We start from the raw sequence: 20,751 nt of genomic DNA, 5'->3' as shown, positions 1-20,751 counted from the left end.
CAATTTCCAGTGTAGAGCACAATTTTTCACTTATACATGAACATAGATATATTCATTGTCGCATTCTTTTTCGCTGTGAGCTACCACAGGATCTTGTATATATTTCCCTGAGTTATACAAATTATTATTTCCTAATGTGATGCATTTTTTTGGTCATAGAAATCAAAAAGCAAAAAGACTCCCTGGATTCCTTTATTCATCAAATTACAGGAAGCCATTTATTCATTAAAAATGCTTTCTCTGAACCCTATAAAAGTGCCAGTTTTGTACTACCTTAGCTTTACTTGAATATATAACACACAGAAATTTTCCTGAGTACTTACCGTGTGCCTGATACTGCACTTAACGGTTTTGAAGTTGGACATGAATTCAATGCCTGACTTCCCTACTGACCTACCTGCTCTTTGGCAACCTGTTTCACTTTCCCTGACCCTCAGTTTTCTCATTTACAAATGAGGGTAGTTATTGTGTCCCTGTCATAAGGCTCTGATGAGGACCTAATGAGATCACCCATTAATGTTTGACCTGGTTTCCAACACAAAGTAATCATTTATTGAATATTGAATTGACTAAGCACTTGCATAAATAAATAGGATCTGTGTATTCAAATCCCAGCTCTGCCACAGAGTGATGAGGATGAGTTACCCTATTACTCCAAGCCTCGGTTAGTGGAGATGTGAACTGGAAATGGTAGTGGTACCTAGTGCACTATGAGCCCACTCATATAAAATCCTTAGAATGATTACTGGCTCAGTAAGTGCTCAGTGAATATTGACCATTAACCTATATAATTTCTATGATCTCCATAGTTTTCTCCTTCACTTTGTTTAACATTGGTAACTTCAGAATTTTGTAAAATGTCCAAAATAGAGACCTATGTATGTGGAGAATATAAAAACTACTGTTTTTACGCTCTTTGATTAACTTTAAATATGCTGGTTTTTGGTACGACGTTGGCTGGAAGAAAGTCGGCCTTCGTGATGCCTTTGTGTGGAAAATGCTGTTGTTATTTGTTTTAATTTTGATAGATCAGACTTTTAGAGCTGCCTGTCAAAACATAGTGACATTTAAGTGGCAGAGCACCTGGATCAGTTTCAGAACCACTGATGTCTGACATGACAGGAGTATTTATGGGCCCGATACTGTGGCAGTCACTCATCCTCCACCCCTGCCTTGTGTCAGGAGCGCCTCTTATCCTTAGGAGCAGCTCTTCATCTTCAGAGAGCACAGTGAAAACAGAGTGGTTGCCTGAGAAGATTATTTAATTTGTCACAGAGAACTGGTGATGTTTGAAACTATGAACCAAATAACTCTTGAGTTTATGCATGCATATGAGTGTATGTAAAATGGAAAGATGTCTGTATGGTATGAATAGGTCACACAAGACCATAATCCAACTAAATTGAGTTAGTTAATTCATGTCCACAGTCACTTCTGAGCTATTCGTGGAAATCAGGGATGAGAAATCATGGTTAAATTCCAGTTTAAAATAACCTAGGGCACACTCTGTTCTAAGGAAAATGAAAAGATTAATGTTAATCTTTGCTTTCAGGGAATATGGAGCCATTGATGATGTAGATATTGATCTGCATATTGATGTTAGCTTTCTTGATGTAAGTATCAACTTACACAGGGTGATTGGTGCATTTTAAAAACACACTCTTATCCTTGGAAGAAATTTAACTTTGGTTTCTGTTATATGCTTTATATACTAAATTTCTTTTACTATACCATTAGTAACGTAATGACTTTGTGAAAGTGATTTATGAAGAATACTATGCTGGCTGAAGAAGCAAAGATTATATAAATGTATATATATTTCTGCCTTGGATCTTTTAGTATATTCTGAAACTCATGGGCTGAAAGTATAGTATGTTATTATTTCTTAAGTTTCACTTTAATTTTCAGATGTGAAAGGCAAAAAATAAAAGTACTTTAGCTTTTTTCCCCCACAAATCAGTAGGTTTCGAGATAATTTGTAGGCCTTATTGATTTATGAATTTCTTCAAAATAAGTTTAAAATTTTTTTTATCTTGGAAAAAATCAAGAACTTTGAAAGATGACTAATTCATGCTTTAAATATTTGCACAGGAGGAGATTGCTGTGGCATGGGAAGTGATTCGAACAGAACCTATAATTGTCCGACTACACTGTTCACTTACACAGTATTTAAATGGCCCAGGTTAGTTTTATTTCTCTGTTGTTTTGAATATTAATTAGTTGTGCACTGTGCATTAAGCAAAGTGACTCTTCATTTGGTAATTCTAAACCTAATTGTAGCTATCTTGATATTGATATTTAAATATACTTGCATCCTAACAGAGATACTTTATCGCCAGTGTAACTTATAGAAACAGAAACTTATAATATTTAGTTGCATAGGTTTCAGAAGTTGACAAACTGCTGTGAAATAAACACAGTAAGGCCTAAAAAAAAATTCCACATATAGTAGAAGCTCAGTAAGTATACTTTCGATTGCTCTTAAGTTTAATTATTTGTGTCTCTGATTCTGAGATTTAATTTTTTTTTGATGAGCCAAACAAAATTTATTTATTTAAACATTTTTTAATGAGTTATAGTCAGTTTACAATGTTGTGTCAGTTTCCAGTGTTTGATATTTAATTTTAATGTTTATTTATCTCACCTTTTCTTGCTGTTGGATTTAGCCTAAATGTAACAGAAATATGTTTTTGAAAGTGGAGATCATAATAGTATTTTTGTTTTCCAATACCTGCAGGGCTGATTCTGCTGTATCTCAAAGGATAGCTGTTATAACACAGGACACTATCATAAATATTGCCAACACTTACTGGATTTAAATGTTTTCTCTCTCTGCTAACAGACATACACACACACACACACACACACACACAATCTACTCATGTTGTTGCAGTTTTCTACTGCTGCAGAACAAACCACTCCAAAATGAAGTGGCTTAAAACAGCTTATTTCTCACCATTATTTGGGCTCAACTGGGTAGCTCTTGCTTGAAGTTTCATGCTTTTGCAAGCAGATGGTGGGCGAGGTTTATGTCATTCAAGGCTCTGCTAGGCTGGATGCTCAAGATGGTTGGGCTTCAGATGGCTAGCCTCTGATTCAGGTGTCATTTCAGAGTTCAGCTAGGACTATTGACTAGAGTGTCTCCTTACACATGGCCACTGGGCTTCTTCGTGAGATTTGGGTTTCTTGTAGCATGATGACTGGAATCCAAAAGCAAGTGTTCCAAGAGACAGGGTATGGTGAAAGGCTCAAAGAATCTTCCACTGTATTCTGTTGATCAAAATTGTCAAAGAACCCACCCAGAATCAAGGGATGGGGGCATGGATGGCACCGCTTGAAATTGTGGCCATTTTTAATCTGCTATGCACACTTCACCATGGTCTCTGTGTTTTTCTTTAGGAATATTAAGGGACTTACATCTACTGTTAGGTGTTTTGTTTTGTTTCTTTTTAAGATCAACTTTTACTTGAGTTTTTTTTTAATTTATTTTTTATTGAAGTATAATCAGTTACAATGTGTCAATTTCTAGTATACAGCACAGTGTCCTAGTTATGCATATACATACATATATTCATTTTCATATCCTTTTTCATTAAAGGTTATTATAAGGTATTGAATGTAGTTCCCTGTGCTCCGCAGAAGAAAAATTTTTAAATCTATTTTTATGTATAGTGGCTAACATTTGCAAATCTTAAACTCCCATATTTATTCCTTCCCATCCCCTTTCCCCTGGTAACTGTAAGATTGTTTACTGTCTGCCAATATGTTTCTGTTTGTAGATGAGTTCATTAGTGTCTTCTTTTTTTTCTTTTCTTAGATTCCACTTATGAGTGATATCATGTGGTATTTTTCTTTGTGTTTCTGGCTTACTTCACTTAGGATGATAATCTCTAGGTCTATCCATGTTGCTGCAAATGGTATTATTTTATTCCTTTTTATGGCTGAGTAGTATTCCACCATATAAAGATACCACAACTTCTTTATCCAATTGTCTGTCAATGGACATTAAAGTTGCTTCCATGTCTTGGCTATTGTATATAGTGCTGCTTTTCATATAAGAAAAATAACCTGTTCTTTCAAGTTTATGAGATATATCCTCATTTTGAAAATGTTTCTGTTGAGTCACTACTTTTTAATTTTTGTATAATGTATAATAATCAACATATAATAGCATATAGTAACTGATTGGACTTAATGCTAGGCAAAGCCAAAATAGATGTTATATATTTTTATTTTGATTATTTCAGATACATAGAAATGCAATAAAGAAGAATTCCTCCAAATCCCTCTATACTGAGAAACCTGTAATAGTTTGGTGTTTCTATGCACATGTGATTTATTGTCTTAAAGTTGACATTGAATTGTATAAATAGCTGTACACCTTAATATTATGTCATGAGCCTGTCCTCCAGTCGTTAAATCTTCTAAAATGGAATGATTTGTAATATCTGCACAATATCCCAGCCTGTAGGTGTGTGTTTTTGCTGTTTCCCCATGTAATTTTCTATATCTCTCATTTTAGTTCTTTAGTGATTTGAAATGTACTTGTTCTATTTTATTCTGATGATGGTTAAAAGAAAAAGAAGCCCTCATGTATGAACTTTTTTTTTTTCAATTAACAGGGTTAGGAAGAAAATTGGGTCGTTTTATCTCTACTCACCCCAATTCCATCTGTGTGAGATGATGGTGTGCCGTGTACCACTGTTACTCATGTGTTTATATAATCTTGAATTTCAGGCAGAGATTTTCCTTCACAGTATCTCTTTGAAGATTTGTCACATTTGCATGGCGTTATAAATATTTCAACAATTATATTTTAATTCATGTTTAAATGACTTTACTGTTCAATGCCATTCATTTTAGTAACACAACTCATCTATAATTTAATCCTTTTTTTTATCTCTGTTGGTTGATTTACATATTTAATAGTTTGTAAACCAAGGAAGATGAGGGTTATGCTTCATTTTTCATACCTGAGAATGACTTTGTTTTGTGAAAAAGACAAACTTGACCAAGTATTTATTTATGGAGTCATAGTAGTTCTTCCCAAAAAGGCGGAAGTGCTTTAGAAACTTCTGCTAGTTTGTGTCTGAAGTTCTTCATTTTGTTCATTTGTGAAAAGTCTGTCTTGGTTTTGTTTGTGTTTTGTTACATGTGCTTATTGAGCTGTTTTTTCCTCCACTCTTACCCCCTGGGGTGACTGATGTGGGAGTACAGTGGTCCAGCTGCTCTGCCTCGAGGCTGGATGGTGGGTAGTTTATGCTCCCCTGTTACCCACAGGACCAGGCTGAAGCTGGGGCTTGATCTGAATTTGAATCCTTGCTGTGCTTTTCCCGTTTTAAAAATCTTTTCTCCCTTCCTCCCATCTCCTGGGAGCAGTCCTGCGGTGAATGATTTGGCCTCAAATCTTCACTCAGGGTCTGCTTCTAAGAGAACATAACATACGGTGGTGGTCCAGGGTAAGAAGCGGGTGAGCGTCGGCTCCAGGAGGCCATCCCTTCACCGAACTGCTCTGGAGCAGAGCAGAACTCTGCTTCTCCGTTCATCTGCTCCTTTATTTTGAGATGTGTCATGGTAGTCTGCCTTTGGCTTTCTCATCTTTCATAGAATGGGGAGTTTTGAGTCAGCCCTTTAGGGCCCCTTAAGATTAGTTCCATCTGTTCCATTTGTAGTGAAATTTGCTGGAAATTTCTCTCACATGGGGATGGCATTATTCCAAGTTTCTGGTCCTCTCGCTGGTTTTCTCCAATTTCTAAAATGCACTGATTATGATGACGCTTGTTCAGGGCGATTTATTCACATTGCCATCTTCCTAGTAAATTTCCCGAAAGAATTTTTTTTTCTCAGAGAAATTTAAGGAAGAATTTAAAACGGGCACTGATACGAAGTAATATATGACCAGACCAGAGACAAGGATACTAAAAAGGAACACATTATTATTCCAGAAAAAATAATTAGGTTTTATCCTAGTTTATGATTTGGATTATCGCAAACAAATAAAAAGGCGAGAATATTTCTTGAAGACTGTTTTGCATGTCTTTGACAATATCAACATTTATAGTAAAATGAACTTGCAGAAAATGTATGACTAATCCAAGGTTTAGACTGACCTAGTTAACAGTTCTTCTTGAAGAGCATTTATTCCTAGGGCTTGGGGAATGTGTAAGTAATACTTACGTGAACTGTCATATCTGGATAGGGCTAATCTGACAGTCTATCTGTGAGTGACCAAGAATGATAAGAATTGGAGAAATATACTTCCTTACCCACTTTGAAGTTAAAGATCTGAAGATTATTTCTATTGTACATGGGGAAATAGACTTTAAATAAAAAGACACAATGGTTATGACTCTTATGATGCTATATATTTTTTCCAGAATTACTGGTATGTAAGTTTAGTTTCTCAAGGACAGGGCTGCTTTTAGTTTAAAGTGATAAACAACTAACATTATTAAAAATATTTGCCTGTGCAAATCAGCTCATTATTGGTACCCCTCCATTTACATGATCAGAGTGTTGGAATAATTTCCACATATCTTGAATGATCCTCACTTACTGCCTTCCCAACCTAAATTATGAGAGACAAGGAGGAACTGAATAACTTTTGCCTTTTTTAACACATGAAAATATTATGCTAGTATATTTTTCTCATTCTGTTGGGAAATTTGGTAGAGGCAAACATTCAAATGTTTAGGAAGAATAGACATTTCTATAATATTTATGACTTTTCCTGTAAAGGAACATCTGTTTGTAATTTCTACTTTTCTATGTTCTGTGTTTCTGTCTTTTGGTTTTGTTTTTGCCTTAGATCACTAATTTTAGCTAAATTTCTTTCTGAATATTTGTTTACTACTTGTTTGCTTAATGGGACTTAAGTATTCCAGTTTACTTTCTAACTGAATATTATTGGTTATCAGAAAGCTATTACTTTTGAAAACATTTTTAAAAATTAATCTAAAACATTTTTAAATTTATAGAAATATTGCAGAAGCAGTACCAAGTCCCCATGCACTCTACATCTGATTTCACTATTAACATCTTATATGAATACAATTGTAATAATTAATTGTGTTAATTTTCATAGTAATATGAATTTAGTCACTTGAATTTTGGAATATTTTTGGAAGTAACATCTTGTCAGCTTTTTCAGTATATTCCAAAATTCGGGGTCATTCAGATTTCATACTACTAATTAAGTCAGTTTGTAACTTATCTTTTCTTAGACAATTGATCATTTTGCTAAAACACTGACATTCATTTTCTAGTCATTCATAATATGAGTAAGTTTTGGTCTTTGTATTATTCATTTGTAGAAATTATACATTTTGGATAAACATTTGTGTCTACTATAACTCTTCTCTGTCTATCCATGAGTCTTACACAATTTCCTTCTGTGAAGATTTCAGTTCTTCTAGTGCATTTTGGATCTTTCTACCTCCATGTTCCCAGTGCCTGTGAAGAGTTTGTGTCTTCTTAAATCTTCTTAGAGAGAGCACACTGTATTCTAATTTTGTCATCTTTTTCTTTAAAAAATAATGCCCTTGACTTTTCAAGGTGTTCGGATTTTTTTATTCACTTTTCTATAGCCTTGATTGGGACACGTGGGATTGGAGTGATGTACTCTTCTGTGTAAGGATCAGAATGTTTCTAGGAAAGAAACTAATGGGTGATACAGCCCCAGTTTTCTTTGATCAGTTGGCTGTTTGTCTGGGATACAAACAGCCAAGACAGGCAGTGAGGCAACTGGGAAGACCAGCTTGGTTTACGGCATGGAGCATGTGTGCTCTGAGAATGTCCTATTAACAAGACAGCCTTCGCTCTGATCATCTGTTATCCCAGCTGTTAGTATGAATGTGCTACTCGTGCTCCTGTTACAGTGTCACCCTTTCATTTGCGCGCTGCCTGCCATTTCCTCCCACCAAATTAAGACACCCTTGCTGCAGTTCTCCCTCTCCTTCTCGTACTGTTCATGTCTCTCCTAAAAGAGTTCCATCAGCAAAAAAATATTCCTCTCATCTTTAAACACGTTTAGGCCTCAGATCACTCTACTTAGTGCCTAACACTCTGCCTCTTGTGGCTGTGAAATTTCTTGATTAGGGTTGTCTCTGCTCACTTACTTCATTTTCTTTCCTCTTGTTCCTTCTTGAGTAAGCCCTGGACGTGTTTTGGACACATCATTTCACAAGCGCTACTCTTGTCAATGCCACCGAGACTACCATATTGCTTAATGGCCCCATGATCAATTTTGAGTCCTCCTCTTAATTAACTTAGCAGCATTTGATAACAGTTGTTTCCCTGCTCTTTGAAAAACTTTTGTGAATATGTGTCCAGATCAGCAGCATTCTGGAGCCTTCTGCTCTCCCAGCCATTCCTCTTCCGCCTTATTTGCTAAGCATCTAAAGGCTGGAGGTCTCAGGCCGAATCCTTAGACTTCCTTCCTCTATTTCTCCTCACTCGTAGTTTCTCATCCAGCCCCGTGTCTTTGAATCCACACATACACTGGATCTTCCAAATTTTTGTCTTTAGCTCCTTCCTCTAGTCTGAATGGCTAAATGCTGCATTTCTCTATCCAGTTGCCTACTTAACTTTTCCACTCAAGTATCTCACATTTATGATACCCAAAGTCAAGCTGCCCATCTTCCCCACCGCACCAAACCTGTTTCTCCTGCAGTCTTTTACATACCGGGAATCAGTAAGTTGCATCCTTTCGGTTGCTCAAGCCAGAATTCTTTGATTCACCCTTAACTCCTCTCTTTTTCTGATACTTCAAATTCAGTTCATCTGCAAAATCTATCAGCTCTCCCAGAGAGTGTGAATCCAAAGTGTTCACCACTTGCACTAACCCAAGCCACCATACTCTTGCCTTAATTATTATAATAAGTTACAGGCTAATTTTCCTATTTCTGCCCTTGGTCTTTACAGAGATGCTGCACTGCCGGTGGTCCTTCCCTGATCTCATCTCCTGGTGTGACACCTGGTCCACTCCTCTCTAGCTCCACCACTCCCCTTGCTGTTCCAGGAATACTGAAGCACGCTTCTTCCTCGGGGGCAGTGCCCTGTGCTTCCTCTGCCTGGGACCCTTCTCTTCCTACCACTCTGTCTGATGTTGAAGCCTTTGCCCCTATAACCTTCAGCCATTTTTATTTTTACCCTGTGCCTTTATCACCATGTGACATGCTATCTATTTTCTTATCTTTTTCTGTCTTTTGTCTGTCTTCTCCCGCCGGACTAAGGCTTCATAGGGACAGGGTTATTTGTGTGTGTGTTTTGCTACTCCGTCTTACAGTGGCTGGCACAGTGGGAGCACAATAAATAGCCTTTAAACCAGTGGATAATGAATGGTGAGTGACTTTTTCGAGAGGTAATCAATTTTATAAGCATCATAGTTATTAACTTATAGAAATGCATATACCTGGTAAAAATACAAAGCGCACGAGAGGGTGTGCAGTGAAAAGGGAGTCTCCTATGCCTTTCTCTCCACCGTTTTATTCTAAAAACAGGTGTACAGTGTCTCCCTTCCACCTAAAGAGTAGTACACAAACTGACCTCACATTGCTATTTACACTTCATGTATATTTTTTGGAACTCATTCTTGTCATCATGATACATATTAAACATTTACATATACATATATTATACATCAGTACATATGTACTAGCCTAGCATGGTCTCTAGAATCTCTCTGTAAAGTGTAAACAGTGATTTGTAGGATTGCGTATAGACGATTTTAAAATGTGTATGTATGGGTAACCATACATATATTACTTTTCAGTGTTTTTCCTGGTTGCATTTCAACTCAACATTTAGACTGATTTTTCTTTTTTCCTTTGCAGTGCCCACTGTTGATGTCTTTCAGATTTCCACAAAAGAGAGATTTGGATTGGGGCATCAGCTGAAAAAGTAAGTTTTCCAATGAATAAAAAATACAGCTCTATTAAAGAGAACTGAGTTCTCTTTTTGCTCACCCTCACCCTGCCCCCCTTCACCTCTCCTTCCCCCATTTTTATTCAGCAGAGCTTTTTGAAGGAAACACTTCAGGAGAGGAGTTCATCCTGACACAGAACTGCACGTAATTTAGTTGGCAGAGCTCACGTGTAGAGCTGAGCCAGTTTCCTTCCCTGACCGCTGGGTCCACCCTCCTCCCCCCAGCACCCTGCCTTGCACGCGAGGAGGCTGCCCTGGTACCCACGTTCCTGTTCCTCTGTGTCTCTCACGTGACCAACAGACAAGGAAGCAGTGTTAAAGATGGGCATCTTTATTGCCTTGGTTTCTTTCCTCCACGGTCACCTGGAGCTGACTAGTCTCTCAACTGAAGCTTTCTGCTCTGCTCCAGGCTGCAGCCTTAGCGTGACTCTCTTACTGGGTTCTCTTAATGGGTCCCTCTGCTTGTTCTCTGGGGCCTAGAGGTGGTAGCAGCCACGGGCCCTGGCCTACTGCACTATGCATGGTTCCCAGACCTACACCCTGGAAACGCTCCTTTTGTAAATAAACCCTTACTTCCTATTTGCACCATGACTAACAGTGAGCAAATTTATATTTTATAGACATAAAATTGCCCCAGTTGAATTGACTTTTCAAACATAGGAATGTAGCTCCATTAACCATAGTCAGAAGCTATACTGACTAAATCTCACACTTATCAAAATACCAGCTTTAAGAATTTGTGTTTATGGAGAATTCATGAAGGATTATTTATTCTTCTGAATATGCTGATGTTACTTCAATGTAAAGTTGTCAAAAGAAATCATTAGATTATTGTTTCCTTTAAACACATGGCTTGGGCCCTCCATAATGTTTCAGTCTGCATGCTTACCTTTGTTTTAATGAATTTGAATTTGACATCATACATTAGCCTTTATTGAGCAATGTTCTAAGAGAAAATACTTTGAAACTTTTCATTTTATTTACTAAATAGGGAAATTATTGTGGCTGTTTTGCCTGAGGTTACAGATGTAGGAGGAAGTCCACGGGTGGTAGCAAGGGTTGTGTGTATCACCAAGCTCTACACTGGTCTTAAATTTTTATGACTTCACATTGCTCAGACGTGAGTTATGTGTGGATCACATCTGAAAGGAAAAATTCTTGCAAACCCCCTAGTGTTGGGTCTGAATAAGGGCATACAGAAATTAGAAAATAAACCCTTAATGTTTAGAATTCCATATCTCTGAAACTAAATTCAATTTGCAATGCATGTTTAACACATTATATTTAGTGTTTTCTTTATAAGGACTCATGAGAGAAATTCTCTCAGCCTTCTGTACTGGGTTAGGTATGCTTTTCCAGTGCAGTCAGTTGTGTGTTTTCCAGTTGGCTTTTGTTTTTCAAGCCAGTATCTTACAGATCTTGGAGCTAGGCATGGAGGCTGCCTCTGTGTTAAGCCATTCAAGTTTGGGTACTACTTCACCTTGGCACTTTTTTTCCCCCTTGTATGATTTTTTTCCCCTCACCCAGTTTTCTCCCTTGTTTTTAAAATTCTTTTTAATTCAATGACTTTATTTTTTTTTTAGAGTGGTTTTAGGTTCACAGCAAAATTGAGAGGAAGGTACTGAGAATTTTACATGTACCCCCTGTCCTCACACATGCATAGCTTCCCTATGTCTACATCTCCTACCAGAGTGATGCATTTGTTACAGTTGGTGACTCTGTATTGACATATGATTACTACCTGAAGTCTAGCCTTCTACTTTATTGTACTTTTGTAAGCTGCTTAATAAGTTTATTTTTAAGGTGAAATGACATTGGTCCAAACAAGGCATGAATTATAAAAGCACAAAAATCCAGGAATAGATAGATTCTTACCCTTAGTGACATTTGAGTACACCATTTGGGCTGAGAAAAAGAAATGATATCTATAATCCCAACCCTGAGAAGTTAAGGAAAGCTATATTCTGTATTCATCATTTAATCACCTTGTAGAGTATGTAACATTTTATTAATATTTCCATCTGACCGTTTAGCATTTTAAAAGTGTTACTTACTTTTATGGATAAGTTTTAGTTTTTGTGGAAAGGCTGGTATATGAACTAGAACTTTTTTTCATGACCCTTGTTAAATTTTAGTTGACTTCAGTTTCTTCCCTAAATTAAAAACAACTGTGGTAGCCTGTGATCTTCAAGGTCAATTCTAGCCTAAAATTATGTAATAAGATTTAAAAATCTGATCTCATTCTCACACTTAAGTCATAAGAAGAAACTGAAATATAAAGAGGTTATTTTTCAGAAACATACAGCAATTTGGGAAGACGAATTTAGACCCCAAGCCCTTTGTTATTGTTCAGGAAATAAGAAATACTCATTAAACTTTTTCTGTGACTCTTTATCTTGTGTGTTACTGACAACAAGACAGAATCTGAACAAAATAGCAGCAGCAGATACTTACGCAGTGCTTATCATATGGCAAGCACTGTTTTAAGTGCTTGACGTGTATTACCGCCCGTATTTTCACAACAACCTTATTAAGCAGGTACTGTTACTGTCCACATTTCCTAGGTGATGAAACCGAGGCCCAAACTCATTAAGCTGCTTGCTTAAGGTAACACACTGAGAAAGTGGTAGAGCCAGAATTTGACTCCAGATCAATATCTTTGACCCACCCACTAATCCGCCTCTCATGTAATCCTAAATACTTCTTTGCCTCAAAAAGGCGTGGGATGTATTTTCAGCATTGAAGGTGTATTGGGAAAATGTGAAGTCATTAAAAGAGCCTGAAGGAAAAAATACTGACCCAAAACAGATGTAATAAAGTGATCAGCCTTGAATAGGGTATCTATCAATCAAAGTCTAAGCATATCACAGACTATGGAAATAATCTTAAACTGACTTTATGTTGCATTTACATTGATCAAACTTAGGTTGTTTTTAAAAGAAAAAAAAAAACACTGCAAATCTCCAGCATTGCCTTAAATACATACAAATATAAAATCAGGTATAAAGTCTTCATATGTTGAGTTCACATTTATAAAACAAAATTCAATTTATAACTATAGTGCAAATCAAAACACGCAAATTTCAAATTAATGCACTAAATTCACTTTGATGGAAGATGTTATTTTGCTAATCTGTCCTCACCACCACAGTTTGAACACAGCATTGGCTACTGTAGGGCACATTTGTTTTGAAGTCAGCGTGTAAAAATTTATAATGTTGCCCACATGTCCTCTCTTTTCTCTCTTGGAACTGATCTGGATCCTTCGTTCATGTAGCTGGCTGTGACATCATCTGGTTCAATGTATATTTACCTTGAAGTCTTTTTCTCTTCTTCTATCGTCAGCCAGTGTCAACTGTAGTAGCTCTTGGTGCCAGCACAGTGGTGAACCAAACACCAGTGTGCATGCTGAAGCCTTTTGGTGGTGCTCTGTTATAAGGGGGTGGTCATTATACCAAATGTGCTCATAAGTATATTTCCGATGACCACTGAAATGAAACATGAATCACTCCGAAATTTCTTGTAGGAGACAGTTAACTGCCTGCTTTTGAATCCAAGAACATGTAGGGGGATCTGAGTGTCCAAGTTCAAGAGTTACTAGTTTAGAGGTGGAAGTCACACTTGTGAATGCTAATGTAACATGAAAGTGGAAACAGTTTTAGCTCTTTGACTTGTCACTTTTTGTTCCAGTTAACCTGTGGAGAATCAGAGAAGCACTTGCTGGGATTTTTAGGGAAGGGCACCCAGGAATGGCAATTTTTCATGGGAGGAAAAGAATCTGAATCTGTTTGGTACAGAGGATGGTGTCGCTGGGGATTTGAGGTTAGGTACAGGGAAAATGATGACCCTGATGTTACTGTTACATTTAAATCTTGCTGAAATCTTGGAGAGAAAAAAATCTTCAAAAATTAAGTTGAAAATATAAACTCTCCCTTGTCCTGAGCTCTAGGGAGAATTTACTGTGAATTTGGAACCATGCATCGTTGACTGCAGTTTAACCTGCTTCTTCCTCACTACCTCTGTGGCTAAAAAGATCCCAGATAATGCTGTACGTAACTTTCGTCTGAGTTCTCTAAGCTAGCTGACTAAAGGTTGGGGAGAGTGATGTAGTTTCTGGGGATCTGAGTTAATTTGGCAAGACTTCAAGGATCTCTAAAAATTAATAATTGGCCTAGTGCTGAGTCACACCTGCCCCTTGTGAATAACATGCTAACATAGGTCTGTCCGTATTGGATAATGCAGGTGTTGCAACTCTGCCACTTACCATCCAGGCTAACTTGGGCAGATCTCATTTCCTTACCTTACCTGTGAAATGTGTGGAATTATAACTACTTTCTGGGGATATCCTGAGCATTAAAGAAAAAAAAAATCTGTATGTTAAGTTCCTATTGTACACCCAAGTATGCTGTAAATTGTAGATATTGGTACCATTTTCTTGGTCCAAAAGCAATTGTGTTAGAAATACTGAAAAGAGTATGAAAAGCACCCAGTGTTGAACCGACTTTTGAGAGAAAATCAACATGTTTAATTTATTACATACAATGTTTAATTATAAAATTTTGCATCTACTTAAATGTCAGCCTTAAGGGACCCTTCTCCATTGCCACTCGAGAGATGAGGTACAAAAAAGCTATTGCTGCAGTCTGGGACCCTTCTCAGAAAACAAAGCTGTGTCTTAAATCCAGTTGACATTCTAGAACTCTCCGTCAAGCAGTGATGTTGTGGTCTTGACTTAGAGAATATTGAGGTCAGAAGTCACCAGATTCCTGCCTTGTGATAAATTCTAAGAGGCTCACCTTTTTTTTTTTTTTTTTAAACCAGCACATTTAAAAGGGAATGGGCTTGGCTGAAGATAAAATTTGCTGACCTCCTCTTTCTCCGTAGAATCAATTTTGCATGGTTTATTTTAACTTAGGATTTTGTAGTTTCATTTTGTTTTCTTTTTCATGAAGAAAAATACATAAGCAAATCAAGTAAAAAGAAATGAACTTTAATTGTATTTTATAAATCATAATTACTAACAAAAACATTTTTAAACCTGAGTTTCTGACACTAACAAAATAATTCAAAATTTTCTTTTGCCACCGCAGCTAAAGGTGTTGATCCTAGAGGCTGTCTTTCTGAATCTCTCTACATCCTTATTCTTTTACCAACTTTTTTATCATTTGTACTTTTAATTATATCACAGTAATTCATTATTAATTGTGGCACAGTAATATCAAGACATTTTCCATAGGATGCTTTCCTGCACATGAAAACATCTTGTATGGTTCGAAATTACTCTCCCTAATTACAATGCATTTATTTTTCTTTGATAACTGGATTCTCTACGTAATAAAAATAAAGAAATCTGACATTAGATTACCTCGGAACTGTGATAACAAACTTCTCTTTGCATTGACAGAATCATGCAGACATTTGTTACACAGCAGTGGAAACAGAGCAAAGAAAAATCCAATTGCCTGCACAATAAGAAGCTGTCAGAGAAGAAGGTGAAGTCTCCCCTGCACTTATTTTCTACCTTGCGCAGGTGGGTAACAGACGTCCTACCGTCATCTTGCTAAATGCCGGGCCTGGGGTACTCCGTGGGTATTTAGTTACGAGCATTCTCTCTAGTCTTGGCATCTGTTTATTTTCTTTATGAGTTCAAAGCACAGACCAAGTTACATGCATTCCATCAAAAAACAAGAGATACTGATTTCTATTTTTAGAGTTTTTGTTTCCTTTATATGGCTTAAATTCACTAAAATGCCTTTTTTCTTTTCTTTTTTTTTTTGGTTTCAAATCACATGGAGTTTTCCCTACCACGTAGCCCTTTATAGGGCTCTGGGTTAAGAAGGAGGGGAAAAAACCCTGGATATTCCTTTTTTGCTTTTCAGGAAAAATGTAATTCAGTCCCTGTGACCTTTCCATACGTACTTTTGGTTTCCGTTTTAGCTAGATAGGCTGGATTAAAAAGAGGTGGTGTTTGTAGCAGAGTTGAGTTGATTGAGCCTGACAAGAGTTCTCCACGGTCTGTTACCCTCATGATTCACCCTGTATTATTGTTGTTCGATATCGAAGGTCGCCAAGTTATCCTCCCCCTGGTTGCGGTAAAAGCAAATCCAAACTGAAATCTGAGCAAGATGGAATCTCCAAAACGCACAAGCTGCTGCGGAGGACTTGTTCCAGCACAGTCAAGAGTGACGACGTGTGCGCCGCAAAGTCACACAGGACCTTTGGTCGCTCCCTGTCCAGCGACCCCAGGGCTGAGCAGGCAGTGACGACAATTAAGTCGCACAAACTCTTGAACCGTCCCTGCCCTGCAGCTGTCAAGCAAGACGACTGCCTCACTCTCAAGTCGCATAAACTGTTGACTCGCTCGTGTTCTGGAGACCCGCGCTGTGAGCACAACGCCAACCTGAAGCCTCACAAACTGTTAAGCAGGTCTTACTCCAGCAGCCTCAGGGTGGAGGAGTTGTGCGGACTGAAGAACCACAAGTTGCTCAGCAAGGCGTACTCCAGTGCCCCCAAGTCATCCAAAACGGAGCTTTTCAAGGAACCTAACGCAGAGGGCAGGAGGCTCTCTCTTACCTCAGGGCTTATTGGTATCTTAACACCATCTTCATCTTCATCTTCCCAGCCTGCTGTGCGTACATGTTTTTGTCTTGAGTTCTTACATGTCAGCTAAGCTGCAGGAGAGGTTTTGGTTGGTTGGTTTTATAAGAGCTGGTAGAGGAAAGAAGCAAGGTTTTCCTTGTTTTGTTTTTCTTAATTTACTGACTTTTTTCTTTGTTTTTTAAAATTTACTAGCTTTTTCTGTGAGTTATTATTTTATTATTTTGCACACCCAGCATTTTCAGCTGGTACTGGAATGATCATTTGGATTCTGGAAAGATAAACACTGTTGACTTGATGTCTAGTCCAGAGTTCTGTCATGGTCATGAATGCTATTGAAAATGAAAGGAAGTCAGGTGAATTCACACCGCACTTTTAATATTTCATTAAGTAGGTGTATCTGGCCTCTAGTTTTCTCTCATAAGTAGTGGAGGTCAGAGTTTGTCTAATAATTAAGTTAAGAGCAGTGTCCTTACATATACTTAAAGTAGTGTATATAAGAGGAAAACTTTGCCGTGAACTTGTAGAGAGGAGTAACATTTGCACCTGCATTCCAAAGCCTCACTTAAAGCTGCTCTCAGTGTCTACTTCTTAAAACTGAAATCACTTTATCCTGAAGCTGTTTTGGGGGGGGAAGATGGGGCTGGGAGGTGACTGTGTTAAATACAGCTTTGGGCTGTATTTATTGGGAATCAGTCTTACACAAAGTTTACCTCTAGAGTGATCAGCATTATAGCCAGTTTCAGATAAAGAACTAGACCTATCTTATGTATATTAATTACATAAAATGACAAAAAGTTTTGTTTGCTTTTAGTAAATTTGTGTGTGTGTATGTTAAGGAGGGGCATATTTAAGTCAACTATTAATATGAATACACCTAGCAATAGAGGAAATTGAAAAAATAAGATACAATTTCAAAAAGTTCTTGTGCTCATGTATAGATTTATTTCTAAAAGTACCTTGTTAATTATACCATGAAATTATATTTGTGTTAAGAAAACATATATGAGGATGTTAGCAATTTTAGGTGGACATCCCTAAAAGCCCATTTCTTCTCAAAGCTGAGTATTAAAGACTTATAGTAATTATGTCAAAGGGTCACATAGCAGAAGGTTTCCCATGGTAGTTTCACCTAAGAAAGGTAATTTCAGATATTCTGTAAAAGAAAGTGTCAACGTCCGCTTGTATGGCTCAGCTTAATACAATAGTTTAGTATCGTACCCCTTACAGCAGCTGTCTAATATGCCTTTGGAGGAATAAATCTTTCTGATTGTAAAGTAAGATTGAAATAGTCTAAATGAGGAGGTGGGAGCATTCAATGATGAGTAATAGAGGACGTGAGCTTTTGTGATCACTTAAAGATGCCAGTCATTTTTCCTAGAAGACCAGAATGCTGTTCACTTAGTTTAAAACAAAGGTTGCAATAGCAATGGAGGAAAAAGCATTGCAATAAATTCTGAAGTCTCGCTGTCATAATTAGTGTTTAATTCACCGTACAGGTGATCTCAGAAAGATTGCATCCTTATTCACTGTTACCAAAGTAAAAGGTTATAACTTATGTATTTTCCTAATTAAAAAATTATTTTCTCTTACTTTGCTTTTATAGCCAAATGGTGCCAAATGCATTCCAATACGAGACCGTGGCTTCCTAGTGCAGGTATGAGCCAAGCCTCCATCCACTGTAGAAATAGTCTAGCCTTTAGTGTGAAATCGTTCATGAGCTTGACTTAATTATTTCTCTTTATTGTCTCTTTCAGACAATTGAGTTTGCCGAGCAGCGGATCCCTGTGTTGAATGAGTACTGTGTGGTTTGCGATGAGCCACATGTGTTTCAGAATGGCCCCATGCTTAGGGTAAGCTCTCATTGGTGGAATGTCAGTTTTGACTATAAATGGAAAGGGTTAAGACATAAAAATAAATAAGTAAATAACTACATTTACATAAACACTCTTTTGAGCCAATTATTTAACACACAGAGTTGTATAATTTTGACGAATCACTGTTTCTGAAGGAGTCTGATTCTGTCTGACTTCAAAACTGTATCATAAACACTCACTGAAGGCTTTATAAGTATAAGGCACCATGCTAGATTCTGTGACACTTTTAAAGAGAAATTTGTCCTGTCCTTAGGAGTATATGTTTGAAAAGATAAATTACAAAGCATAGAATACCGTTTTATTAGAACGCTTTTTGTATTTCAAGATTTATACTTCAAAGAACATATATAAAAGCCATGTATGAGCATAATCATCTCTCAGGGTATATGATATATTTGTTTCATTTTATTTGTTTATGGGAAACATATATTTTAAAAAGTTTTTTTTCTTACTACCCATGTGCTATTTTTTAGCAGTCAGTTATCCCCATCAGAGAAATACTGTTATTCTGAAACCCAGATTAACTAACTCAGCATTTATTTTATTCAATATTTGAGCAAGTCTGTTATTTTTATTTGATACATGGAAACATATAGTTATGGTGAGATGAGGGGAGAATCCTTTGGTCACCTCAGTTAATCCCAATGAGGAGGCCCATTTTTATTTTGTCCGTGTGCATCTGTGGATCTTGATTCATTGCTTGACCCACGGCAATGCCGTTTCACTACAGGAGAGAATAGTAATGTTAAAATGGCACACGTTTCTCGAGTGCTTTTTATGTCATGTGTCTGAAGTGCTTTACATGGATTATTTTATCTAATCCTCTTAATAAGTTTATGAGGCCAGTATTAATACTATCCCTGCTTTACAGAGAAAGAAAACAGTGATTTTTTTTTTTTTAATGTCACACTGCTAGTAAGTCACAGGGACAGGATTTGAACCCTGGCAGAATGGCACCGAAGTCCTGGGCTTTAATCACGATGCTACTCTTGACTTGTGTACTTGAATTGACTACTTTTACGTCCTGGGAATTTACCACGCATGTTTTGGGAGTTTGCTCTTTGTGGTTTAAGCACTGGCAGTTCATTCCAGTAATAAGTGATAGAAAGATCACAGTTGATTTTAGTATTCTCTGTGCCTTGCTCCGAATTCTGTTTTACTTTACATCTTTCTGCACCCATGAAATTTGCTATCTCTTTCTAGAAATGGAAGTGCTTTTGTAAACAGGAAAGGAAACAACATTTTCTAGAGAAATATAGCTGGTTATCAGGTGGTTTTATGTTGCTGTGATTCAGACTGATATCTAAGGAAATCAGAAAGCTTGCTTTGGCTTTGTAAATAGTAAGATAAATGACATACGAAATCAGATCAGGAAATGAAAATGAAGAAACATCTCATGTTCAAAGGAAGAGAGAGGTAAAGAGAACTGTCCTCTGGTTGTGTTAAATGGATATTCCACCTAAACCAGGCATATCGTTTTTTTTCTATATCTGTATATTTATGCTGCAGTATGTTTTGCTGTAATTTCAATGCATTATGCATAATTTCAATAATTTATAAAAATTATTACAAATACAATTTCTTATGGGGTATTAATTGATAAACTGACTCATTGGCCACTTACTCAGCCCATGTAACACACTGAAAACTGCAGTGAATCCTCAAGATATAAAAAGGATAAATTATAGCCCCGTAAGTGACTAAATAGGTTAGATAAAACCCAGTTTCCATAGAATTCTATGCCCAGTGTTTATTACATTGGTACACTTTTCTTTGTCAAAATTCAGACTGTTTCTTATATTTTTCTCTTTTCCTTCAAGCCTTGATTGTTTTTTAAATGACATAAGTCTCCTTTTACCCCTACTTCCCAAAAGTCCTAAAATTTTAGCCACTGCTTTACTGTTCTGCCACTTTACTCGGAGGTCTGAGTGAGCGTGTCACACTTCCTGCAACATGAGGAACTAAACTCCTTACTTAGAAATAACCACAATGCTCCGATTTTCTCTTTTGTTTGCAAAGGTTATGAACACTCTCAGGTGTGAGTCCTGACGTGTAATACTTTGAATCTGCATAAAACTCACATTGTCAGGAGGGTTGTGTAGAGTCCCAGAACTCCAGTTCGGCAGTGCCATTTGGATTGTGATCAGAAAACCAAACCCAAACCAAGTCACTGGCACTGTACATTTTTGGAATCAACTAGAGTGTTAATGTGGCAAACTGTTTTGGAGTTGCTTTAAAATGTTGATTTTGGTCTTCACCAAGTGTTTTTGCAAAACAGGAAAACAAGGATTTACTGCCAGAACTATCACTGTTTTTATCAGCTTGTGAATTCCTAGTGTCCTGGTCTTTTTGT

General features: G+C 37.1%; 1 protein-coding gene across 2 annotated transcripts in view; it reads left to right on the top strand.

Moving 5' to 3' along the window:
* PARP8 (poly(ADP-ribose) polymerase family member 8) overlaps positions 1–20,751 on the top strand; it is a 157,769-nt gene that overhangs the window by 100,220 nt on the left and 36,798 nt on the right. For both annotated transcript variants that reach the window (XM_072958711.1, XM_072958710.1), the window contains exons 9-15: positions 1,553–1,613; positions 2,092–2,182; positions 9,834–9,900; positions 15,329–15,454; positions 15,988–16,552; positions 18,128–18,178; positions 18,279–18,374. In XM_072958711.1, coding sequence (XP_072814812.1) covers positions 1,553–1,613; positions 2,092–2,182; positions 9,834–9,900; positions 15,329–15,454; positions 15,988–16,552; positions 18,128–18,178; positions 18,279–18,374 — 1,057 coding nt within the window. The remainder of the gene's footprint in view (positions 1–1,552; positions 1,614–2,091; positions 2,183–9,833; positions 9,901–15,328; positions 15,455–15,987; positions 16,553–18,127; positions 18,179–18,278; positions 18,375–20,751) is intronic.

The sequence above is a fragment of the Vicugna pacos genome, chromosome 3 (assembly GCF_048564905.1).
Source record: "Vicugna pacos chromosome 3, VicPac4, whole genome shotgun sequence".
NCBI classification, from domain to species: domain Eukaryota; kingdom Metazoa; phylum Chordata; class Mammalia; order Artiodactyla; family Camelidae; genus Vicugna; species Vicugna pacos.
Note: the sequence above shows the minus strand (reverse complement) of the source record. Positions and strands in the feature narration are given on the sequence as shown.